Source organism: Harpia harpyja, chromosome 19, assembly GCF_026419915.1.
Source record: "Harpia harpyja isolate bHarHar1 chromosome 19, bHarHar1 primary haplotype, whole genome shotgun sequence".
Taxonomy (NCBI): domain Eukaryota; kingdom Metazoa; phylum Chordata; class Aves; order Accipitriformes; family Accipitridae; genus Harpia; species Harpia harpyja.
In genome coordinates this window covers 19,782,265-19,808,476 of record NC_068958.1, presented here as the reverse complement: position 1 = coordinate 19,808,476, position 26,212 = coordinate 19,782,265, and the positions used below count along the sequence as shown (strand labels likewise).

The 26,212-nt window shown below is 59.3% G+C and overlaps 1 protein-coding gene across 1 annotated transcript; it reads right to left on the bottom strand.

Moving 5' to 3' along the window:
• Positions 1-1,576: 1,576 nt before the first annotated feature.
• Positions 1,577-19,217, bottom strand: MDFI (MyoD family inhibitor). Its single transcript, XM_052815705.1, has 4 exons — positions 18,973-19,217; positions 7,527-7,721; positions 3,227-3,481; positions 1,577-2,832 (listed from the first exon to the last, which is right to left on the bottom strand). Exons 1-4 carry the CDS (start codon positions 19,040-19,042, stop codon positions 2,576-2,578), a joined length of 777 nt encoding a protein of 258 aa, XP_052671665.1. The 5' UTR covers positions 19,043-19,217; the 3' UTR covers positions 1,577-2,575.
• Positions 19,218-26,212: the final 6,995 nt, after the last annotated feature.

The window sequence follows — 26,212 nt, the reverse complement described above, 5'->3', positions numbered from 1 at the left end:
TCAGCAGTACATCATGCTCCGTGAAGAGCCCGGCTCTGCTCCCCACCTCCCTGCTCTGCCTTGCCCGTGAGTTTCAAGCCATGGGTGGGTGGACAGGGCTGCTGCGTGGGGACCTGGTCCCTTGGGAGCAGCATTAAAAGGGCATTCGATGCTGGAGCAAAGGCAGGGAGCGGGCGGTGGGGGGGGCAACTGGCTGCTTGGGGTGCTTCAAGCACGTGGGCTGCGTGCGACCCCCCCCCCCTTCCCACTCTGGGACACAAGCACACATGGCACAGCCAGCCCACAGGGCCCTCCCACACTGGAGGAATCTGTTCCCCATTAAGTGACTCCAGCAGCGCTCGTTACTGCGGCTGGTGGGGAGAGCAGCCCTGCCAGCTCCAACCTCCCTAATTAGCACCACAAGTGAGGCCAAGCTGGGGAAGGCCAGTGCCTCCATCCCTCCTTGCCAAGGATGCAAACGGTTTGGAGCAGGGCCTCAGCCAGAGCCCCTGGAAAAGCTTCCGAGCGCCGGATGGGGCCCCGGTCCCATCCGTCCCAGGGTGGGCAGCGATGTGCATTCCCCCCGCAGCCCCCCGCTCCGGGGCTCAGCCTGAGAGGCTGTGCCAGGGCGAAGGAAAAAAGCCCTGATCCACCCCCTTGAGTCCTCCCTGCCGTGCATGGGGTGGAGGAAGGCTGCCCATATCATCCTCTTCCCCTCCATGCACTTGCACTGCAGCGGGCTCCGACCGCCTTTAGCTCACCACTAAAAATAGGTTTCACGGCTGAGCGGCAGTGCCGGAGGGCAGACAGCCCAGATCGCAAACCAGCCTGTGTCGCCGTGACCAACTGACCCATTTGGCCTCGATTTTTAAGTATTTTTCCCTCCTCGTTCAACTTCAGCCCAGGCAGCAGCCTCACCAGGACAGCCGAGCCCCCCCAAGGGGCAGCAGGACTCCGGCAGCGTGCCGCGGTCCCTTACTTGCATGGCACGGCACGGCACGGATGGTGGTCCTGTGGCCGGGCTGGGAGGTGGCGGGTGGTAGCAGGAGCACCCAGGCCACCCAAATTCGGATGGCTGCCAGCTCTCACAGCCTCGTGCCAAGCCCGGGCAGCCGGTGCCCACCCCAGCCCTGCAGCCGGGAATTTGCGTCATTTATTTTCTCCTTTAGGGAAGTCGTGTCCCTGGGGCAGATGAAGCAGCTCGTGGGTCCCGCTGCAGAGCAGAGCCCTGGGAGGAGCGAGGGACGGTGCTGCAACAGGGCCAGGATTTGTCCCACGGCTGCAGGAGCAGGGCAGGGAGCCGATGCCAGGCTGCGGCACACGGGGACCTCAACTTGTTCCCTGGAGCGAAGGACAGGGATTCCTCTCGCATTTTCGCTCCCAGCACAAGGACCACAGCAGGAGCACCCCGGGACTGTCACTGAGCTGTCCCATGTCCCCAAGGCCAAAGGAGCCCGGCAGCCTCTGTGCCAGCACTCCTGCCCCGCACCTGCAGCTGGGAGCAGGATGGGGTGGCAGGCGTGGGGACAGGGGACACGGCAGCTGTCCCCTGGGAATGCCCTGCTGAGCACATGACGGGGCAGCCGTCGGTCAGAAATGAAGACAGACCTTTATTTACAGTAACAAACAAAAGGGACAAAAAAATAAAATACCGTGACACTTCCCTCCCAGTCTCCCCAAGCCCTTCAACGGGGCGTTTTCCACCCTCACGCAGCCACGAGCCCTGTCCCCGGAGTGGTGGGATGGGGCCAACAACTGCTGGGGGTCATTTGGCACCAACCGAGCCACCCAGCCCCACCATCCCCTGGGATGCAGGGGGGTCGGTAACAGCTTGGTCCGGCTCCGGGCTCTCCCCAGCTGCCCTGGCCCCCGGCTGCAACCCCGCTGCAGGGACCGGTGAAGAAAAAGCTTCTTCCCGGCCAGCGAAACAGGGAGGGGAGCAGGCTGTGTGTATTGCACTTGGCTGCCGATCTCAGCACCGAGGAGGCGTGGGGGCTGGCAGGATGTGTCCCACAGCAGGGGACCCCGCAGCCCGGCTAAAGGCTTCGGCATCTCCCGGTGCCCGGTGGGCTCCCGGCGGGGAGCAAGGCTCCGTACTGCGCCCGGCCTTGGAGGTGTCCTTGTTGGGGAAGGATGCTCCGTGCCATCCCCACGTAAACCAGAGCAATGCACCCGGAGCACCGTCCTGGGGCAGCCCCGGGCGGTGGCAGCAGGACAGGCTGTCCCCAACGCTGGGACCCTGGGGTGGCACCCGCGGGCTCTCTGGGGTGCGGGGTGCGTGCTCCTGCTCTCGGCTCAGGTGGCAGGAGGCTCCCGCAATCCTCGGCGAACTGGCCCGGTGCGGGGAAGAGGTAGAGCGTGACGGGATGCCGGCCGTCCCCGGAGCCCCTACAGCTTCACCCTTCCCCAGGCAGGATCCGAGCCCGGCTCACCAGCTCCGAGGATGAGGTTTGCAATGGGGGAATGTTGCTCTCCTCCTTCACCAGGCTCCGTCTTTTGGCATTTCACACCGGCTCAGGGAGCAGCTGGAGCCTCGGCCGCTGCTGGAGAGCCTGGGGGGGACCCACTCCTGGTCCCCCCCACCGAGTGCGGCCCCTCAGGAGGAGAAGCAGAGCCCGCAGCACTCCATGCAGATCTCCAGGCAGTCGGCGGACTCGCAGCAGGCGTCAATGATGCCGCAGTCCATGTCGCAGGGCAGGTCGCAGTCTGCGCACTCGCCCGAGTTGCAGCAGCAGCAGCAGATGCAGGAGTCCTCGGAGGTGCAGGAGCCGCAAGTGGCACAGTCCAGCACGATGTTGCAGAGGGTCAGGAACTCGCAGAAGAGGCAGGAGAGGATGCAGTGGACGCAGCAGTCTGCGGAGGAACGGCCAGAGAGTGGGCAGGGGGGACGGGCCTGGCTGGGTGAGACAGCACCCGACAGATGGATGCTCAGCCCCCGTAAGGGTGGGAATCCTCCCTCAGGAATTAACGGAAGGGACGGGAAGAGGGGCTGGGAGCCAGACGCTGCTCCAGGGGCCTCCCTCAACACTCCGGGACATGCCCGGACCCCAAGAGAGACCGGTTTTGGAGGACATGAGGTGACCCCACTCAGCACCCGCCCTGCAGAAGGCTGCCAGGAAAAGAGCTTGGGGCACCCAGGTCCTGGGGTCCCGGTGGGCTTGAAGGGTGCTACATGAGAGACCCCGAGGGACGTGGGGCCAGAGGAGAGAGGTGGCTGGGAAGGGACCCCTCCGGGGAGAGCCGGTACCTTCTTGCGCCTCAATAGGGATGTGGGAAGAGGCCGACTTGGAGCTGCCCTTGCTCTTCTTGCTGCTCTGGCTGTTGATGGAGTGGTGCGACTGCAGCTTTCGGTGAGGCTTCTGGGTGCTGGGGAGGGGGCGGAAGACCCCGTTCCCTGCCTCCCCGTTGGCACCGCCTGGATCCGGCCCCCGCCCAGCACCGTTCTGCAGCAGGTGGGTGCAGGGACTGGGGGGCTGTGGGGCTGCTCGCACCTGGGGCTGGCCTGGCGGGGGGGGGGAGAACAGCACGTTACCCACCCCGAGCCCTCCCTGCAGTGCTCTGCCAGGGGACAAACACGTGCCCGGTCCCTTGCCACCGCACGGGAACCTGGTCCCCAGACGGAGATGGGGTGGCCTCGTGGCTGGGAAGCAGGGATGCTAACAGATGCATGGTCCGAGAGGGTAGAGATGGAAAAGGAGATGTAGAAGAAGAGATGGCTGGAGGGAAGGAGATAGAGGCTCCAGAGAGAGGACGGGATGAAAAAAAGAGCAAGAAATAAAGACTTGTCATGAAGGATGTGCTGCAACTGCCAAAACTCTGGGGTCTCCCGGTGTCCCAGCGCTGCCAGCACAGGCAGGAGGGATGAAACCACCGAGGCCGACCGGAGTGGGCGCAGAGGCACGGCGAGGCACGCTCGCCTCGTGCCGAGGGGGGAAGAGAAGAGCCTGTGGCTGCTTCCAGCTGAGAGCCACCCCCGTGGCCAAGCCACCGTCCCGTGAGCCCTAGGCACGGCGCTGCCAGACGGAGCTCCTGGCTGTCCCCGTCACCTTCGGTAAAGCCAGAGATGATGAAGCACCACCGGAGAGCCGGACTGCTCATCTCCCCAGGACTGTGTGAATTGGCCACTTAATTAAAGGTCTCCCCAGCCTCTGGCTGAACTTCTCTGCAGGAGGAGGAAAATAACTATCTGCTCTGTCTGCACCTCCCTCCAGCCCTCGCACGCTGCAGCCGTGAGAGAAGCCGGCGGCCCCGCGTCCCGCCGGGATGCTGCCGGAGCCAGCGGCACGGCTCAGCCCTTCGCTCCTGCCCGGTGCCGCGTCCCCACGCTGCCGTCCTTCTGCGGTGGGGGAGAGGACTGGGAACCCAGCACAAGGGAGGGGGGTTCAAGCATCCATCCGCCCCCCCGCCACAGCAACGCCAATAGAAGCCACAAATAAAGTCCCGCCTGATGGTGCTTTGGCCAAACTTTGATTTTCCTCTCCCGCGGCAGTAAACAAGGGATGATTCAGGCGAGAGGCTCGAGGGCAAAGGCACCTCCAGCCGCCGGGGAACAGGAGCTGCTTTCTGCGTGGGGTGGCAGTGGGGTACAGGGAGACCGACAGGGTGGAGGGGGCACAGACGGTCTCTGTCCTGCACCCGCCCTCACCGGCAAAAAAAAAAAAAAAAATAGATGGAGGTTAAAAAAACACAAGTGCACGGACCCAGCGCCCGGCTCTGCCAGACTGAGCTGGGCTCAGACCGCGGAGGCAGTTTAACCGGGTGCTTGGGTGAAACGCTGCATCTTTGACTTGTGCTGGGAAAGGAACTTAAAATAACTGGAGCTGAGCGGGAAGAACGGGCTGGAAGCAGGAGGGGTGGGAGAAGGGCAGAAAGGAGAAATGGAAAACAGGTCTTGGATAAAATGGGATGTGTGGACCCCCAGAAAAAAAACCCTCCTGGGGTGTTGGCTTCCCATGCACCCTTCTCCATCGCCCTCGACCTGCCTGCACCCAAGTGTAGGCACCGAGTCGCACCGAGGTGCCCCAGAGCCGTGGTGGGCAGGGGCCGAGCCCGCAGGGACCCCCGCGGTGGCCCGGCCCGGCAGCGTCTGACGGCAGCAAATACTCCGCAGCTTTGAGAGCTGGGTTTCTCCGGGGGTTTGCAGCAGCATGCAACACGCTCGCTTTGGCGTTCCCCATTTCGTTGCATTCCTCGGATTAAACCGTTTGTAAATCAAAATCACGCTCCGGCTCCAGTGAGTGGCAGCGAAAGGCAGCCAGTAATCCCCCCCTCTAAGTTAGGAAAAATAGCTCCTATTTTTTAGGAGAGCCTTTAACTCACAGGAGCCTAAAGCTCTTCTAAAAGAGACATCTTCAACCCGAGGCTGAGGTGGAGCAGTGTATAACACTCCCTGATAACACGGGTGTCAGGGCAGGAGCCGGGGGGACACCAGCCCACCTGATGGCCCCCACGGCATCTGCCCACCAGCATCAGGGTGGGACACCAAGGCTTTGGGGGAAAGTGCCTGCCTTCAGCTCTTCAACGACCAAAAACCGCCTGGACGTTCACTTTGGGTTTCACACCCGAGGTGATACTCCCCGGCACAGCTGCGGTGCTGGCTCAGCTCAGGTTCCCCCAAGGCAGCATCACCAGGGCTTAGCAGACAGATGCCCAGACCGCAGCGGTCCTCGCCCTGCTGTGACCCCCCCCCGGCCATCGGCTCTGCCAAAAGTCATCTTCCCGAGCCGCTAACAGGGCTTGGACAAACCAGCACGTTGTGGCTGCCTGAGCAGAGTCTGCTGCTCTCGCCTGAAACGCAACACCCAGAGCCCCAAACCCACAATTCCTGCTTTGGTTACTCCTAAACTGCCAGAAGAATGACTTATTTAAGAACCGTGGCAGGCTTCGACCAGCAGCGCTGAGCCTCGGGGGAGCGAATACCGGCACCACTGGTGAAGGACATGACCCAACACCCGACAGCCCCTTGCTGCCTGGTCCCTCCTGCCCTTGCATGTGCCAGACTGGCACAAAAATGCCACCCTCACCCCCTTCACCTTCCCATGGGGGAGCTTAACTGTGCTCCCCAGGTACTGCCGAAGGGAGGAATTTGCCCCTCCCAAGCGATGGTGACCCCCCCCCAGTAACAGCAGCGGCGGGACACACTGTGAGGAGCGGGCTGCAAAGCAAGGGATGCCGGAGGCGATGCTCCGTAGGGAGCTGAACCTCATTTCCCCGGGGAGGAGAGGGGAAAGAGGGGGGGTTCCCTGCACCCAGCACCCAGGCAAGCCTGGATGCAGGCGGCCACGTTCCTCCCAGCCTCGGGGCCTGTGGGGTGGCCGTCCCCGGGGGGGTGGGCTGGGGAGGGGGCTGCGCAGGGCTGCGCCATGCAGGGTGCAGCAGGCTGCAGCGTGACTCAGAGGTGCAGAATGTCTGTGGGCAGCCGGCCCAGCTCCCAGATGCTTTGCAAGGGCTTGAGCTCTGGTTAAGGAAACGTGCGCTCTCCTCGCTCCACGTACACCGTCAGGAGCGCCCGGATTTTGCCGTCCCTCCCCTTCCCACCCTGCCTGCCCGCTCTTCGGAGTTTGCAACCTCGTTCCCACCCTCCCTCTCCCCGTTGGGAAGCATTCATCCACTTTACACCCCTTGGAAGGGAAAGCTGCACGCTCACATCCAACAAAAGGGGAATGGCTGTGTGCGTAAGGGGCAGCCTGGGAGCAAAACCCTCGGATCCAGGCTGGGGGCCAGGGAAAGGATGGACGGCATGACTCCAGGAGAGCCTGGCCCCCGGTCTCCCACATCTGCCAGCTCTGCTCTCCCGCCCTTGCAATGGGAAATGGAGCAAGGGCACCCTGGCCCACCCCAGCTCTGCTCCTACCCCACCCGGGTATTTCTCACGGCGGGGGGACCGGCTGGTCTGCAGCAGCAGCAATGGGGAGGTGCTGCTTGGCTTCACCACTGCCTCCAGCAAAACCAGATCCTCAGCGCAGACAGCCCGTCCCCTGCTCGTTCAGGCTTTGCACCAGCCTCACCCTTGCCCTGGATATGCCAAGGCAAGAGCTCTCTCAACGGGAGGCATCTCCCTTTGCTCCAGCAAACGGCTGTTGCGCTCCCCTCCTGTGGCTGTGATCACGGTGCCCGTTCTGCCAAGGGCTCTCCTCTCTCCCGCTGCGGCTTTGGAGGATGCTCCATACAGCAGCCGGCTCCTTTCCCCAGGGGCCGGTCCCTCTTCCCACCATGGCATCCCAGCAGGACCCCAACACGACCGAGAGCTCCTCCAGCTGCCCGCCCTCCTCCTCTGCCTCCAGCCGGTCCCAAGGACGAGGGCAGCGAGAGGCATCGCTGCGCTGCTGGATGCTGCCCTTCACTTTCCCCGGCTCCCGGTGACTCACGCTCAGTTAAAGCCTTTTGCTTTGATGTGGGGAAGAGCAGAGTGAGGAGGAGACGGCTTCCCACCACAGCTACCCGCCTTTTTAACGAGCCCTGTTACCGATTAGATGGCAGCAGCCTGAAGCACGGGCACCTGGAGGTGTCCGGAGCTGCACGTGCTGCTGCGGAGGGAAAACACTCACATGTCACAGCTTCGGGAGCGCCTGCGAGCTCGGCCCGGGAGCCCTTCGTCAGGACTTTTCGGGACTCGTCATCTTCCAGGGGTTTCTCCTTCTTCGGCGGCGCAGGGCCGGCAGCGGGGCGGGCGGGCGGCCGGGGCTCTGCCGACGGTGCCGCTGGCGTCTGCCTGGGCGAAGGGCGCGAGGTCTCGCCCGCTTCTGCAAAAGAAACGGGGTTGGAGCCGAGCACCCCGGGGTGCCCCGCGCTGCGGGCAGAGACCCCGGTCACTCAAACCCACAGCAACCCGCAGGACATCCCCAGCCGCTGCAAACGGCACCAGTTGGTGCTTTGGAACTCCGATTTCTGGCATGAGCCAAATCCAGCTGCCCCGGTTGGTTTTGCAGCCCAGAGTACACAGCGCGGGGAAGAGCTGGAGGACCGCGAGGGATTTGGGGCTGCTCGGGGTGGGCATTGGGGCTGCATCGCTCTGCAGCCGCTCACCCCGCTGCGACACCAGCAGTTCAGCAGCACCCTCCTCCCAAAAACCCTCCCGAGGTCCCACATTCCTTCTCTAAAAAGCCAGGGGATCTGGTTACACTCAGTGGTTCAAGCTGGATTTTTCATCCCCCCTTCCCATGAAAGGGCCACTGTCTTCCCTGCAGGAGCTGGCTGCCACCTCCCCTCACATTCCCGCTTGCTCTGGGACAGGAGCAGCCCCTGCAGGACCCCCTCGATGGGGCAAACAAAACCCAAAACAAGAGACGTGTTATTCCCCGTGGGGATAAACCCCAAAGCCACACAGCCCCTTTCAGAAACCCAGCGAGGAGAAGGCATAACCACCTCCCGCAGAGCCAGCACTGCGGGCTGGGGGCCAGCTGCCCCACCACGGCAGGGTGTCTGGGGGGGCTGTGGGGTGTCCGGGGGGGGCTGCATGGTACTCAGTGCGATGCTATGCTTCCCCACCCACCGTGAGCCCACTGCTCGCCACCCCATCCCTCTCCCTGTCCTTCTCCCCAGCACTCAGAATAGCAACCGCTTGCACAACAGGGGCTGGAACGCACTTTATATAAAACTAAATTATAGCTTGGGCGAAGGGAGGGAGACCAAAGACCCATAATTTCCCTGGCTATAACAAGAGGTCCTACACGCAGGCAGGCAAGGGCGGGTGGGGGGAAGAGAGACCTCGGACACTTCATTATACTCAATATAACAAGAGGTCCTACAAGCAGGAGCCGGGGAGGAAGGCAGGCAGACCTCACACATATAATTATAGGGACTATAACAAGAGGCCCTACAAGGGAGGCGGACGGCCCCATCCGCACCCCAGGGTCGGCAGGAGACTGAACACGCTGCAGAGGGGCTGCAACCAGCCCGGAGCGATGCTCGCGCAGCTCCCAGCTCCGCTGCACCCCCACATGCTCATCCACCTGCCTCAGTTTCCCCACAGGACCATCCCCTCTGCCCTCCCCAGGATGCTGATCCAGCCTGGGGTACCGGAGCTCCTGCGACAGGGGCTTTGCTGGGAAGGAACACTCATCCCGATGCAGAGCCCTGCCTGCAGCTCTTGCACGCAAGGTGATTTGGGGGCTCAACCAAGGGAAATTCAGCAGCTCCAGCTGAATTTTGCACAGCACCCTTGGCTCCAAATCCCAAGCGGAGTGGGAGTACACGAGTCCCAGAAAGGAGAAAACTCATTCCCATGTCCCTGGAAAGCCCAGGGCAAAACAGAGAGGAGGAGAGAGCAGGCTGACGTCTACCTATAGGTGTTTGCACATAGGCGTGGCATATAGGTGAATAATAACCACATGTTGCTGCATCCACGGCCTGTCATGTCCCAACCTGGACTGGCCTGAGTCAGACTTGCAGTGTTTAGTCAGCTCCTGATCTAAAGCCCGTTAAAGCCAGATATGAAAACCCTGATGGGATGAAGCCCTGAGTCAGAGCCGCCCGGTGCAGAGCACAGAGGGTGCAGCTCCTGCAGTCCCTGGGAAGGGATCCAAGCCACCGGGCACCAGCATAGCCAGGCAGCTGCTCCAGTTTCTACTATAAGATGCCTGGAATATGCTCAGGGCTTAAAAATCAACAGCCGAGACTTTGGGGTTGCCCAGAGCAGCCCCATCACCATCAGATCCCCTGCCCTGCTCTCACCCCCGAGGTCAGCGCTCCCCTCCGCAGCGAGTGATTTACACTGGGAAAAAGAGCTGGAAAATCAGGTGCTGCAGCGGGAGAAGGGCTGGCAGCTGCTCTGTGCACAGGGAGAGCTCCAGCGATCCCTGCCTCTGCCATGGCCGCCCTGCGCTGCTTCCATCACATCCCTCACCCCCTCCGTGCCCGTTCCCAAGGGGCTGAGGACAAGGACGGTCTGTTTAGACCCTGAGCTCCGTGAGAAAGCAACGATACTGGGCTGTATGGCTGGCGAGCGTGCTGGTCCGCCGACTATTGAGACAAGGCTCGTTTTTGCCATGTCCACTTCACACATATAATTACCCTGCACAACAAGAGGTCTCACACACAACCACAGCGATGCAGGGAGGAAGATGGCAATTAAATTAACTCCCGCTGGAACAAGCTGGCCAGAAGAGAGACGAAAATAGACAGGAAAGAAATTTGGGTAAGCTGGTCCTTCCCTGCCTTATACAGCCTCGCTTCCCTATTGCTGCACGTCCATGGGGAGCGTACGGACAGCGCTGACCCCCAAGCGCACGGCATCCCCTGGGAGCGAGATGGAGAAGGGCTACGTCTGCCCTCGTGGTCGCAGCCTGACCCCGCGGCAGGGCTGGGGGCAGCCGGACACGTGTGGGCTCAGCGCAAACCCTGCAGGCTCCTGCCCCGCAGCTCCCTGCTGCACTGCTGGTTTGCTGCGTCTGGGCACTTCCCAGGCACATTCCGACCCACAGGGAATGCACAGGAAAATGTGCGAGCACTGGGCACGCATGGGTGCGGCGGCTCGCCAATAAGCTTGGCAAAATGCTCCTCTGAACACTCGCTTTGGGGCTCAAAGCCCCCCCGAGAGAGGGGTTGCTGCTCCCCAAACCACACTAGAGAGGGCGAGCGGGGAAAGAGGCATGGGGAGGAGCAGTTCCATCTCCCCCATCACTGGGGTCTAGCAGGGGGTCCCCCGGCAAGGTGATGCCCCCCCAGGGTCCCCTCTCCCTGCTGCCACCAGGGCAGGGACTGGCTTCTTCCCTCCCCTGCTATTACCCTGCTGCCACCAGAACAAGACCAGGCTTGACCTAAATCTGACGGGTTTAAAACCAACCACAAGCCCGGGCAAAACGCAGATAAAGCCCTAAGGAGAGCCAGCCCTCGGGATGGGACATCCATCCCTTTCCCCACCTGCACCCCCAGAGCAGCTGCACCCCCAGCCCCTTCCCAGCCAGGGCAAACGCTCATCACATGGTGGAGAAACAGCCTGGGACAAGAGTCCGGGTCTCTGCTCCCCCATTCTGCACCACCTCTTGTAAAACACGAGGGAGAAATGAAGGTAACGTGACACAGGGAGAGCAATTCACATGTTTTGTTTATGGGAACAGAGATAATAAGGCATTTAAAAATAATAAGCCAGGCTTCAATAAATCACAGTGCTGCCGTAAGGTACAAAAGATTAGGAAAGCCGATAGACGCAGAACTACTTTCTTTGCCTCCTGGTTGCCAAGCCCGGGCGATGCACACGGGTCAGGTTTTCTGACTATTCTCCCCATTTACAAAGTCCAAATCCACCCATCATAAAAGCCCCAAGACATCAGTGAGCTCCAAAGTCCACCAAGCATCACAGGAGTTGAGAAAAAAGGAGGGAGGAGAGGAAAGATGCAAAGAAGTGGAAAGGTTTCATTGGCTTTAATCGAGTATCTTGTAATACTCCTACAAAGTCAAATGTACAAAATGTCCCTCCAGGAGCAGCGGCCGCTTTGCATGGCCAGAATCTGCAGGAGCTTCTGGGGCAACCCCCAGTTGTTCTGATTAGGGGAAAAACTATTTGTGTTTTGGGTGCGAGGCACGCTTAATTCCTGATGAGCTTGCAGGACTGAGCTAACCCATCCCCAAAAAGCTGGACAAACAAAAGGAAACAGCAGCGTGTCAGCAGCTGGTGAGAGCACTCGGCTGCGCCGAGCCGGGACGGGGCAGCACAAACAAGAGCCACGCCGCAGGCAGCACGGCCACAGCATCTCACGGCTCACCGGGACCTGTGGGTTTCCTTCTCTGCCGCCGGTTGTGGTGCCCAGACCCCCCAGCAGGGAAGGCACGGAGGATGTGGGAAGATGCAGAGCTGGAGCCAGGCTTTTGGGTCAAACCCACTCAGGTTGTCCCACGGCTCCTGCTCAGCTTTCCTGAGCTGTAGCTTAATGCAACAGATGATCTGCCTGGCTGCTTGGGATCTCTGATTTATCTGCCCCTCTTCTATCCAAGTGCCTTTGGCTGAAGAGGAAGAAATCTGGTGGCAGGAGATGGACGGACACCTCACCAGCGTGGCACGTACCCATCACCGCTGCCCCACACGTGGCTGCGTGCCAGCGACGGGCAGCACGGGAGAGAAAAATGCCTCCAACACATTGCAGCTAAAGACAGGCTCGGGCTGGTGAGCTCAGAAGCAAATCCCACCTCTTTAGCAGGCAGCGTGTTTGCATTAGGTGGTGTCAACCTGTTGCAAAAGGGAGGGACAAGGGTCTCGACACGTCTGGATCCACATCTGAGCTCTTCTGGACTCGAAGAGCATCCAAATCTAACACCGTGGGTCACGAGTCCTGCTGACGTGGAGATGCTCAGGAGAGTCTCCCGTTCCCCCTTCTCTCTCCCTTTAATCCCTCAGGAATGGCTGGTCAGGGACGAGATAGTGTTGGATGGAGACACAAACAGAGACAGTCTAGCGAGGCATTTGCCATTAACAACATGCTACCTTGCAGCAATATTTAGTTTGGGAGCTTTCTAATCTGTTTTATGCAGATAAAATGAGCGTGTAATCTCTCTTGGTTTTCCCGTACATGCTGCCTGGCCCAATCAGGTGCCTGTCTGACCTATTCAAGGGATATTTTAGAGCTTGATTAAGTGGTTTCAAGTGCAGAAGAGACGGCACTGAAGCAAATCCTTCCAATCCCATGAGCCAGGCTGGAGGAGAGGAAAGCAAAATTCTGGTTTGAAAGTTTGCTCAACTGGGAAAAATCCAAATGGCTTATTTACATTCAGTCTGAAATTAATGCACTAAAGCATTTTCAGATTCTATGATATTCAGGGAAAGGAAAAGCAGGGTGAGAGGGGAAGGAGGAGAAATGCCCAGAGCTCCTGAGCACACCCGGGACAGATCCAGCACAGCTTTGCTTCCCTCCCAGAAAGCGTTTGCCCCAGTGTCTCTCTGCTCACCTGGGCAATGCTTTGGATAAACAGTTCAGTCCTGGGACAATGAGGAATCCGGTCAAAAAAATATTGGTTTCTATGAAAAGTTACTTCCTAAATGCAAAAAAGCAAAACAAAGCAAAAAAACCCACAAAACCCCAAATAGCTTGCCAACCTGGGAGTTGTTATTATTTGTTATTTATAGCCATTGGGTGGGTAGGAAGAGAGGAATTTCGGGATAGCCAGACAGCCAGGACCAGCGTCTATCCAGTCCATCCGCGTTTGGCGTTTGACCTCAGCTGAAAGCTCCTTCGGTGACAAAACCCCGACTCCAGGTTTGGGGCGCAGACCCCGTGCCAAGGTGTCCCTACAAATCCCATCACCCAAAGGTCCTCGTTGACCCAACCAGCTCCTGCAAAGGAGGCACAAACCAACCCTCGTGGAAGAATTGCTCCCACCCAAGAGCAAGGACACCAGGGTGGTGGGGATAACCCTCAAGAAGGGGTTTCAGGGAAGATAAGAAATAAAATCACTGCAAGAAGCATGCACCTCTGTCACTGCAGCAATGGTGAGGAACTATTCCTTACGCACTAAGAATATATTTAACATACATATATTAAGGCAGCATTCGGGACTACAGCTGCAGGTGTAAGGGAAGAAGCAATCTCCAAGCCTAAACTGGAGAAAAGGGACAACGCGACTTGCCCCAGGACACAAACCCGATCCAGCAGGACCAGGTTTCTGCTTCCAGCTGCCAGGCCAGCCCATCTCCCAGCGTCAGGCCTGGGCTCCACCTAAACCAAAGAGCAATGTCTAACATCCCAAACGCACTGTGGGGCCAAGGAGTGGGGAAAAAGGATGGGAAAAAACAAAGGGTCAAAGACCCAGCCTGGGGTTGAGTCAGCTTTCATTGACTTTGAGGAGCACCGTGCCGGTTCGGCGCTCCCCGGTGCAGGTTATCCCCCGGTACTGGCCAGAAGGATGTAGAACGCCCATGCCATGGGAGCCGGGCATGGAGGAAGGATGCAGGAAGAGATCCTGCCACATCCCGGGTGTCCTTAAGGACAAGCAATTATCCTTGAAGCCTGGAAAGCGGCTAACGTGATGCCTATCAGATCCAAGGAGATTCTGGGAATTACAGAGTAAGGAGCCACACCACTGTGCTGGGGAAAATTATGGAGAGTCTAATTAAGGACCATGCCGGTACAGTAATTGTGTAACCTTACGGGGTCAAACCAGCACAGGTTCTGCCAGGGAAAATTTGTGTCTTTCTAACCTGCTAAGAGTCCTTAAAAAAAGTTAATTGAAGAGCAGATAAATGTAAGCTGGTGGACATCATTATTAACAAGAATAATAATTTGCACTTATGCAGCACCTTTCATCCTGAGATCTACCCAGCATACAGTTCTAAGCCAGTGCCCATCACACATTACCTGATCTCCATGTATTTTACTTTAGCATAGCTGCAGCTCTAAGCCGCTGTGAAATGGAACCGTATCACTGCTCGGCCCGGCAGGGAAACCGAGGCACGTAAAAGGGATTTGCCCAAAACAACATCCTACGGCGATGGAGCCCAAAACTTTGCAGTCCTGGTGCTCAACTTCCCGCTGGCGTGCACTCTCGCTACCTTGGGGTTTCTTCTAAGCACAGACCCCAAAGCAGCTTCGGAGGAGCTACAGCGTGGCCTGAACGGGGCCGGGGCGAGGTGAAAACAAGCTCTTCTGCAAAGGTCAGGGCAGAGCTTGCGGGGCAGCAGCATGCCTGCTCGCTGAAGGAAGGCGGTGAGGCCGGCCAACGATGAAGCCATCCGGGTGGAGCGAGTAATCGCTCCCGGAGCCGGCCGGCCGACCCGCTTCCTCGCGATGCGAAGGCGCAGCCGCTGCGGGGAACGCGCCGCGCTGGCAGCCCAGTCCTGGCACCGAAAGCAGCCGAACCGGGTGAGCACCCTCCTGCCCCGGGCACGGGGGCCGCCCGCAGCGGGGGAAGGAGTCCCTGCACACCCATGGGGAGCACCCCAAGAGAGGATGGGACTGGGGTGAAAACGCTTCCCGAAGCTACTGCTCGCTCCCTGATCCGCCCCGTCGCAGAGCCGGGGATGCACCGGTGGAAAGACAGTGGGAAAGCACCGGAGCGAGGGGGGAACCTTCCCCCCCAAGTCAAACACGATGTCCAACGAGGCTGCCAAAGCCCGGGTGAAGATCAGAGATGGTCAAAAGCGTGCGTGCATGTGGCTGCGGTGGGCAAAGCCTGAAAATTGGAATTTGGGGCAAAAAAAAAAAAAAAATCCCAATTACCCCATCCCTGCTGCTACGCAATAGCTCATTTCCACCAGTACAACCCAAGCGTGGCACTTGGGGGGGGATGCGGGAAGGGGCCACCCGCACCAGGAGGGACTGATGTGGCTCCATCCCACACCAAACCCCACAGCCCCGGGCAGCTGCCCGTCCCACAAGAGGCTGTGCAGGGCACGGCCTGAGCAAGGCGGAGCTCTGGGAAAAATCAGAAAAACTACAGAAAACGCCCAGAGGACAGCTTGGGTTTCTGCAACTAATAGACTCGAGCAGGCGCTTTCCAAGGAAATTCAATAAGGAGCTGGAGCGGGACCGGGACGCTGGGGCGGCAAGCGGCACAGCCCCGAAGGGCCCGCTTTGTTTTCCTCAAAACAAGAAACATTTGAAAAAAGCCAGAAATCTGCCTTTTTTGTTGGTTTTTTTGAGTTTTGTTGTTGTTGTTGTTGTTGTTGTTCAAAGACAAGAAAAAAAAAAGATGCATTTTCATGAGCAGACAAGAAACTTTGAAAGGAAACCAGAAATTAATCTTTTGGTGCAAAAAGTCTTTACATGGGGTAAAAAACAAAATTAATTTTGATTCTTTTAGGGCTTTTTTGGTTTTTTGGCTCCTTTGCACTTACAGGATGTCTGCATGCAAATCTGCAACCAGTTGCATTTAAATCGGTGCTAAGACAACCAAAGACCCTTTTATTTTGACCTTGGAGGGGGTTGCCTTTGTTTCTGCCCCCCACCCAGGGCAGGACAGAGTCCCAGTAATGGGTACGTGAGTGATGGTGGCACCAACTCCTGCCCAGCCTCCCCTGCCCACAGCCCCACAGTGCTTGGGGCATCCGTGGGTGCTCAGGTCCCTGAGTGGGGTGGCAGCACCCTCGTGCAGGCAGGCGGACCCCGGTATTTCGGGTGAGTGGGGCAGAGCCGCTCGGCGTATTGAAGGCTGCGCTGCTGGGGCTGCAGCTTTTCACCTCCTGTTACACCTCGGGCCAAACTCCTTGGGAACAGGCAGAAAGAATTAAAGGAAAAAAATTGCATGTGTGTGTGTGTGTGTGTGTGTCTCATCCCTGCCCGGCTCCAAGCAAAGAGCCGCTGAGCTGCCGGAGCCTGCGGCCAAGCCGGGATGCAGACACGGAGGGGGGACATGGAGGGGGGGACGCGGCGGTGGCCCTATGCAGCAGATGTCCTGTTGGGAAGGGAAAGAAGGGAGGTGGGAATGAGCAGACTCAAACCCGAGGGAAAGGTTTGTCTTCTGGAGATGGATTTGCCTCAAGCATCTTTACATGGGTTTGCTTCCCATAAGGAAAGCCCCTCTCCTGCTGTCCCTGTTCCCCCTCCTCTTCCTCCCCGTGAAGGGAAGGAAGGACAAAAATAATCTCATCAGCCAAAGGGCTTTCTGTTTTTCTCCCATTTTCTGTTAATTCCTCAAAAAAAATAATTATACCCCACGTACTCCACACAGGCAGACAACTGGCTCTTCTCTCTGAGGCTCCTCTGCAAACTACCTGTGGCTATTTCAAGCATTTGGTTTGCAATGTGCCCGTCCCTCCCGGGTGGGAAGAGGCTGCGATGGCACCGGGCCCGTCTCCGGAGATGCCAAGGAACAAACTCCGGGAAACAGGCTTCGTCTCAGGCTGGGAAATCGGACCAAGCATGGCAATGCCAACCCGACCCTGCCCACGACGCACTAACTTGGGCCAAACCACTCTGGCACCTCAGTTTCCCCATTTACTTCACAGGCTCGGTGTTACCAAATTAACTGGTCTAATTTGCAAAGCATCGGAAAAGGGAGCCGAGCAAAAATTCCCAGGCTCCGTGGTGCGTGACAGAGCCCCTGGACGCTGCCCAAGCGATAATGGCTCTGCACCGAAACGTCACGAGGCCAAACAAGCATGAAAGACAAACCGGACCCTGTCCATTCATTGCTCACCAAAAAAACCAAAAAGAAGTTATGTGAGCAAAGAATTCAAAGCTCAAGACGTGCACCCAGAAAGCTGCTCTCTGAGAGAGGACAGGGATATTCTCTCGGCATGAAATTTGGCCCCTGGAGCCTGGGCAGATGGAAATCGAGGGTGTCCTGGAGACCCCCTTGACCCCCCTCCAGCTTTGCATGCTGTGAAACGGGGGTCTAAAGGAGGCAAATTTGGTCCCCCTCTGCTCGGGTCACCCACTCCAGGTCCACGCTCCCCTCCAGGAGGAGCTGGGGAAGAGGAGGGTGGGTTAGGGGCTAGTTTGGGATGAAGGTGACAACCCACCACCACGGGCCCACCAAATCGGGCACTCAGGGATGCCCCCGGGCTCCCAGACGCTGCACACCTCGGCCGGGTCCCACCGCTCCTGCTCAGGACACCAGTACAACCGGGAGGCTGAACCATGCTCTACCTACACACCGCTCCTGTGCGGCCAGCGGCTGGCAACGTGGAAAAGCTGCAAGGCCATTTTTTTCCGACGCATTTAACAGATTTCTAAACTACTTTTTAAAAAAACCCACATTTGATCTCACAGCAGCTAGTGCACAGCGTTCCTCCTAACCCAGGCCGGTGGCAAATTCCCGTGCAAAAGCTTTTTTGCACTAGGTCCGTGCATTAACAGTTCACCGTTTCCCACCTGGAGAGGAAAGCAAATGGAAGGAAATCCAGAGAAATAAGCTCCGCACAGCCCCTGCAGCTGCCTCGGCCCCGCGACACGACTGCAGCACAAAGCAGCAAAAGAGTTTAGCTGGGAAGCGGAGCCTGCAGCATCCAGCTGGAAAAGCAGGGGGAAGAGAACAAGAGGATGTATTCTGCGAAATTTGGGCCCAGCTGTGCTCCGGGCCAAAGCCAACAAGGGGAGAGATCCAGCTGTGCTAAGCTTGGTTTCTGTGTATCACCATGCCCGGTGCTCCGGCGGCACAGCTCCTGCCTGCTCAGCCCGCCGCCCGGCAGCCGCTTTTGGAGCACGCGTGGAGCTGGTCCCGGGGTGAATTTGGCCCCTTTTGTGTCTGCTCTGACAGCACACGCAACGGGCTGTTTCACCTCTTGCCATCAGCTTCCCGCTCCGGCATTTTTGCCTCTCGCATCGGGACTTTTAATGCAGTTTCCGCACGTGAACTGAAACTTGGTGGGGACCCACCACCCCGGGACACCAGCGCAGGTCCTCACGACCCAGGCAGAGCCCGGACAACTGAGGGGCTCGGTTTTGTCCCAGGAAAAAAAGCGAGGATTCCCAAAACTTTTCCATCCACTTCTCCGTGGCCTGCTCCTGCCCCAATTGCATCCCGCCCGAGAACCCCCAAAAGTCGCTGCGGGGTGGGGAAGGGACCCCCCCCCAGCCTGAGGGGATTTGCCTCGGGGTATCCCTGTCCCTCGGGGGTGTTTTTAACCCTTTCAGCTTGCACCCCCCAGCTGCCCGGGGCGCTTGGCCGAAGTTACCGAAACTGCTGCAAAGTTTTGTGCTGCCAACTCCCCCCCGGCTCGTCCGGCACACGCACCCTGTCAGGGGCACGAACACACGCTCGGCTCTGCACAACACACGCACGCTCGGGCCTTGCTGGACACGCACTCAGGCCCCCCCACTCCCCCCCCCAGCCCTGCACACACACAGCCACGCACCCCCCGCCCCCCCCAAGCCGTGCACCCCCCCCAGCCACGCACACACTCCACCATACAACCCCCCCGAGCCGTCCTTACACACAGCCCCCCCCCCCCACCACCACCCCCCCAGCCGTCCTTACACCCCCCCCCCCACTATCCCCCCCCATACACACGCACCGTCTCCAGCAATGCACCCCCCGGCGGGGCACCCCCTAACCGTATACCCCCCCTCCCCGGGCAGACCGTATACCCCCCCGACCCCCCCCCCCAAACCCCCCCCCGGGTACCTGTCGGCGGGACCGGCTCGGCTCGGGGGGGCTCCGGGCGGCTCGGTCGGTGATTGCTGGCCTGGGACATCGGAGAAGGGGCACGGCTGCTGCGGCGGGGGAAAGAGGGCTCACTGCGGGACCCCGGCCCCGCCGCTCACCTGGGGGCCCCGGGGGTCTCCGAGCCTCGGCTCAGCCCCCTGCCCGCCCTCTCCGCCCCCCCCTACCCCCGGCATCCCCCGGCCCCGCCGCCAGCAGAGCGCCGGCAGCGCTCACCGCCCCGCCGCCTCCCAGCCCCGCCGCTCCGGCGACCTATAATGAGCCGGTCGGGGACGCGGGGTTGGGTTTGGGTTTGTTTTTTTTTTTTTTTAACCCAATTCCTTCAAAAAAAAAAAAAAAAAAAAAAAAAGGCTGCGAGAACAAACAAACAACCACCCGCGTCCCGCCGCGCTCCGCGGAGCTGGAGGGGGAGGAAAAGTTTCTTTTGGGGGATGGAGCAGAAGCCGGGGAGGGGAGAGGCGCAGGGCAGGCAGAGGTTGCTTGGCTCCCAGGGCCAGGCTCGAAATTGGGATTTCTCAGCTTTGCTGCGCTTTCGGCTCAGCGTTGGGTTTCCCTCCTGAAAACTGGGGCGGGGGGGAGCAGTGGGGATTAGTGGGACTGGGAAACTCCCACCACCCAGCCGTGCTCGGGACCCTCGGGTGGGTGCTCCAGCCCGTCCGCTCTGTGCCCAGGCAAGGAAGGAAAGAGGGTGCTTTTGTTCCTGACTCTGCTCGCACGTCATGGGGAAAGCCTCTGCCTCTCCCACCACTCCCTGCCTCAGTTTCCCCAACTGGTAAATGAGGTTCAGCTCCTTGGGGCGATGCCTGGAGGTGCTGGCATCGGAGGTGGCAGCGTCACTGCTGTCATCAGCCCCGAGAGCGATGGCGTGGAGCCGAGGTTTCAAGCGGTATCAGCACGTCCCAAGTGGGCCGACTCAGGGGTTGCTGCGTTTTCTCCGGCGCTGTGTCCCTGCGGGGTCCCCATGAGGATTCATCCTCGTGCAGAGCATCATGTAGGACCCAGTGGGACATTTTCAAAGTTGTTTTTTTATAACACCGCCGTGTTTTCCTGAATTTAAAAAAGCCCAGCATTGCAAAGCGTAGAAAAAAGAGGCTGCAATCGCTCCGGAGCTTGGCTGGAGCCACGCTGCCGCCAGTGTGAGCCTGGAGCTGAACCAGCCGGCAGCATGGGGGGCTGCCCTCCCTGCCCTCCCCTGCAGCGTGGGGCTGGGGGGGTCACCGTGAGCCGGCACTTCCCTCGGCCACCGCTTCCCAGACATGCCGGGGATCCGGGTGACAGCTCAATTTTGCAATCCAGAGCTATGGCTCCGGGTTCCCAGAGCAGGGCTGAACCCATGGGATGGGCCCCGAGTGACTCCCCACGTCCCGCTTCTTTCCTGCCTGGTGATGCCATAACCCTGCTGCCATCGGGGCCGTCTCCTACGCTGTGGTGCAGCATTTAGCGTGGCGAGGGAGACGTCACCGCTGCGGCCACATGTAAAGGAACCGGGTTGGGAGGGGGAAATGAGGCAGCCTGGGGCACGAAGCAGGACTGGAGGGACCCGACGTGCTCAGGATCCTTCTGAAAGCTCCAGCCTGAAGCCAGGAAGATGGAAAAGGTCATGCAAGACCTCAAGAATCGGTCTATTTTAAAGCCAACTTGTCACTACGGTTTGTGCCTTTTAAATAATCCTTCCAGGAGACACGTTCCTGCCTGCACCATACAGCGGCCCTAAAATCCTGCTGCTGGAGCTGCGTCCTCCTGAGAGCCAGCCAGCACCGTCCTGCCCAACCTTGCCGTGCTGGGCGCTGCACATCACAGTCCCTGCTTGGCAGGTTGGGATAACAGGGATGCTGACACAGGCAGAACCCCGAGTGCTCCCTGCCCAGGCAGCGGTGGGTGCGTGGGGAGCAGCACAGGGTGCAGCGTGGGGTGCAGCACCGTGCAGGGCCGTGCACCCTCCGTCCCGGCCGCAGAGAGCCTTTCCCTGTGCATCGCTGTCACTGGGGGTGAAGCATCAATTGACACCACGACACCCTGTCCCTGGGGGGGGCCACCCCGGCGCAGGTCACCCCACCAGGAGCCAGCGGCTGGATCGTTTCCTTCACCTGACACCGCTGCGCTGGCAGCAGCCCCAGCAGGACCCAGCCAGCTTTCCACAAGGGTTCATTAAAAGCAGCATCCAAGCGTGGAGCCGGCCGAGGTGGTGACGGCGAGCGGGGCCGCGGGGTGTGCCGGCATCACCGGCCTCTGAGGCAGTGTCTGTGAGTCACACCGGGAACACGCCAGCCCCACGCGCTGCCGCCGCACATTCCTCCCTGTTTACCTGCTCAGACACCCGTGAGCCTGGCCCCACCGAGGCAGACGCACCCTCGCTCCTCCCGGGCAGCCCCAAGGGACGTGGTCCCACCCGACAAAGGTGCTTCTTGCAAGAAGGACCCAACAGCCCCGGGATTGCCTTGAACCTGGGGAAGAAGAAGGGCGGCTGCCCCGCGTGGGTGATGCTCTGCCTTGGGGAGGACGGAGCCCGGAACGCGGGTACCACGTGCTCGGCTCAGGCCATGAGGCTGCACAGCCGGGTGGGGATTAGCAGCACTTTTCCTCTGTGCTGACAGCTCGGCCTGATAACCCACAAAAAAAAAAGAATTAAAGAGTACTTGGGAAGCTGAGTCATAGCTTTGGTGGCCCAGGATCTCCCTGCCGTGCAGCCCTGGCTTTGGAGGGGGAAAGTAGCTCTCCAGGGCGACTGCACGGGTGCCCGGGCTGGCAGACACCCAGGCACAGCAGGAGCTGTGCCATGCAGCGAAGTGCTTTGCAGGGTTTTTGGGGCCGGAGAGCAGCAGGGCTTTCTCGACAGCAACACCAGGGCCGTGGTGCTGCCTGCCCCGTGGGCCATCCCGCTGAGACCCCCGTGTCCCGAGTGGGGACACCCCCGGCCTCAGAGGCGCAGCATCGCTCCCCCTCCAAATGAAAGGGATTACACCGAAGCCAAAGGCAGGATCCAACCTCGCAAAACAACTCTGCGCCCTCCTTTCTTGCACCACCCGTGTGCCTTTGCTGTAAGGCAAAATGCTGCCCATGTACCTGCTCCCGGTGCCCTGGGGCTCTGCCATCTCCCTACAAGACTGGGCAGGATTCATCCCATCTCGGCACAGCCTGAGATGGCTGACAGCGGGCCCGCTTTCTGCTGCCTTAACTCCGAGCTTAGCCCTCCTCCGCCGTCCCCCCACCACCTCCTCGCTGCCTCCTGCCATTGGGGTTTCTCTCCTGCCACGTCCCACGTTCATTCAGAAGCGGGAGGCGAAATTTGGCAAGTGCAAACGAAGGGCAGCCGGGGCCCAGCCTTCCCCGACCTCTCCTTAGCGTGTTGCATCGCAGGGACGGTTCGAGCACGTCACCGGCAGCACCCGTCACCCGCAGCATCTGGTGGGGCGAGCGGCTCAGCCGGCCCCGCTGCTGCTCTCCCATGAAGGGCCCTGGAAAAAAAAAAAAGTGCTGCTGCTTTGCATCGGTGTTGCCCGACAGCGATGAACCAGCCTCCAACACTCTCCCTCGCTGTGGGGCTGCTGGTCCCTGGGCATGGTGGTCCCATGGGGGCTCCAGCCCCATCCCTGTGCTGGAAAGCTCCAGGGATGGAGGTGAGCAGGAAGCGAGGTCTCTCGCAGGGATTACAATTTGCTCAGCGATGCTGAGTACCCAACATGCTGACAAGAGCATTTTCCACAAAAACAACGTTTTTTTTCCCTAAAGTGTTGTCCTATCTAAAGAAAACTCCCCCCCCGAGCAGTTTTAGCAGGGTGCTGGGGTGGGCAGGATGGGGGCTGGGGGCACCCTGCAGTGTACAAGTACAGTCCCGCAGTGATTACACCTGGATTAATCCTGTGATACACCGGGGACTGCTGGACCCTGAGGAACACTGTGGGAGCTGGCTGTATTTTGGAAAACAAGGCCATTTCTGTAGGTGTGTGACTGCACTGACCCACATTCACAAACCCTGGCATCAGCCACCGCTCCGAGCTCCTCTGCAGCCAAAGTAAATCCATCCGAGTCCTCCCAGCTCCCGGTTGCGTCTCAGGCTCCTCGGGGGGAGCAGGGTCTGTGCCCCATTGCCCCCGGGGTCTCCTGCTCCCCGTTTACCCCATAGCTCCCCATCATCCGGGCTGGGGGTGGCGCGGAAGAAGGGGGCAGAGATTTAAACCTCCCTGACCTTCCCGACTCTGGCGAGGATTTAGCACTAAAACCTCGACTTTGCAGTTCAAAGAGGGTTTTGCAACATTCCCGGCATCTATCCCTCGGCGAACCCTTTGCAGTTTCGGAAGAAAAATAAATAAATAAGAGAAAATGCGTGCAATTCGAAAACAAAAAAAAAAACAACCCAGCACCCAGCCACAGCATGCGGTTAACCTGCCATGAATGGGACTGTAGATTTCGGCTTGTCTCAGCACAGAGCCAGGCTGTGCAGACTGAGTCGTGTTTGCTTAGGGTCCAAGCCATAACCCCCTGATCTGTCTAGCATAATTACCAGTCGCTGGGCGCACACAAAATCTCTAAACAAAATAACCTTCTCAAACCCTTCTGTGCAAAGCGGGCCGGGGGGGGGGGGAAGGAGAGGCGCTGCCTCACTGGGTTCGCAGTGAATGACCCCACTGTTTTAGATTTTCTGCTAAAAGATTTTGATGAGTCACGAGCTATTTCTGTAAATAATAAAAAAAAAAAAAAAAGGAAATGGACATTTAAAAAAAAAAAAAAGGGGGCCTCATGAACATTCATCTTTTGAAGATGGAAAAATTAAAGACTTCCCCCCCTCCCCTCCGCGCCACGCTCCGTCCCTGGGGGGGTTGTGTGCAAGCGCTGTTATTGGGGGGGGGGGAGGCAGAGGCACATAAGCAGCCGCGGGAGCATCGTGCGGTGCACGTCGGAGCAGCCCCACCGCTGCCACCCACCACAGCCACTCTTGGGGGGATGGATCGCTGGGGACCACGGCCTGGGGGGCTCGCCGGTCTCCCAGTGCTGGGGGGGGGGGTGAGCGGGCTACATCCCAGCTGGGCAAGGGACTGAGCATCACCGCGGCCTTTTGCAAAGAAGGAAACTGAGGCACGAAGTGGGTTGCTGAGAAGGATATGGGTGCACCCGGGGATGGGGAGGTGACCCTCAGCAGCAGCATCCCTGAACGGGGCTGGGGACGGCAGCGCTCCCCGCTGCTGCGTCGTTTCTGGGCAGGGTCAGCAAAGCAGATTTGGTTTCGGGGTGGAGATCAGGCGGCCGGATCCTGCCATGGGCAGCGATGCGGTGCGCTCACACTCGCCAAAAAGGTCCCCTTTGTCCTCCCTCCCCGTCCTGCGCTGGGGGGACCTGCTGGCCTGGGGTCGATGTTCCAGATTTCTGCACAGATGGGTACAAACCGAGGCTTTCGGAGAGGCTGGGGTGGCAAAAGTGGGGGCTTACACCCACCAGCGCCTGCTCCCCCATTCCTGGTCTTTTCCTTCCTGGCTACTAAAGCCACAGTTAGTCTTTCCACGGCTTTTTGAGACACCCCCCCCCCCCCGTGGTGCAGAGGGCTCACAGCCCCAGGCTGAAGCACATCACAGCTTGTGCCTTGCTCTGGACACGATGCGACGCTGATATTAAATCGGCCACGGTCTTTCCGCAGGGAATACAGCGCTGTCTGAGTGGCAAGAGAAAAATAAATCAGCTACAGGCACTTAAAGTATATTCAAGGGCTGTTCTTAACAGGAATTTGTCTACACTGGTCCAGCAGCCCCCAGGCAGAGGGTGGGCCAGGACCCCCAGGCACTGCCCCTCCTGCAGCACCCTCCAGCCCCACGAACAAACCAGAAAAGCAAAATGGGTGCAGAAGGGAGACTAAAGCAGGGAGCAAACCCGCTCGTGGCCCATTGCAGAGCTGAGGGCTCTGTGTGTGCCCTCTGCCCGCACCGCTTCAGGACCCCTTCTCAGCCCTGGTCCAAGGGGGGGGATACAGCCACATGGACCAGAGACCCCCCTGAGACACCAGCAGCTCGGGGAGGGGAACAGATTTCGGAGTAAGAACGCTTTGGCCACATTCCTTCCTGGCCCCAGTTGCAATTCCTTAATGCTTATTTAAAAAAAACCCCAAACCCAAACCAACCAAAAGCACTCCCTCCTTTTGTTTGTTGTTTTTAACTATTTGAAAGCCGTGCCGGCTGCGTGCATCCCAGGCAGCGACTTGCCCCCGGCCGGGGGCTCTGCTCCCAGCAGCAAACCTCACGCTGTGCTTCAGGGGTGTGCGAAAATCCCACGGATTTGGGGCAAAGCATGGAGCTAGCTGGAGAGAGGGGTGGTATCCTCGTGGGTGCGAGCTCTGGAGCACCCAGGAGGGAAGAGGAGGGAGGGAGTGGGTGCCTCCCGCCACTGTTTTCTGGGTGCATGGAGTTGCTCCGCACCCAGGAGCTGAGGGAAGAGGGTGGCTGGTCCCAGTCTCTTCCCCCATCCACGTACTGGTTTAGCAATCAAACCAAGAAAGCTTTCATGTCCACAGCAAAAAAAAAAAAAAAAAAAAAAAAAAAAGAAAGGAAAAAAGGTTTCTAGTTTAAAAGTTAAAAGCTCTTTCTCCAAGTGTTAAATCAATCAAAGCCACATGCTCCCCCAAGTGATCGACAGCCCAACCGCGAGCCCCCGCGCCCTCCCCGTGGGAGCTGGGGAGCCGCTGGAGGAACGGGGACACCGGCCTCTCCGCACGGTTCGGGCACCCATGGGTGCTGGCTCAGGTCCCCCGGGGCGGGCGGCGAGGGGCTGGCGGAGGCACGCTCAGCGCACCCCCAGGAAGCCACGGGCGAGCTGGCCGCGGTGCAAAGAGCCCTGGAAAAGGGCCACTGGAAAAAAGATTAAGCGAGTTTGGCTGAGACGGAGCAGCGGAGGGAAAGGGGATATAACAGTCTATTAATATTGGCAGGGTCTAGACACAGATGGGAGCCAGCCATTTCGCTGGGCTGCGAACCGTGGGGCTGCGAGGCGGCTGGGGGCCGCGGTGGCGGCCGAAATCTGCTCCCTGCCCTCTCCCGTCCTCATCCCTGTCCCCTTTGCTGCTGCAGCTCTGGCCAAGCCTCATAGCGAGGATATTCAGGAAAAAAAATAACGCAATGGCCAGAAGTCCCTCATGGCGAAGCCCCGGTGGCCCGGGAAGTCGATTCCCCGAGGGGAGTGCCAAAACCTTGCTGTTTTGTTTTTAAAGGGCAGATATCAA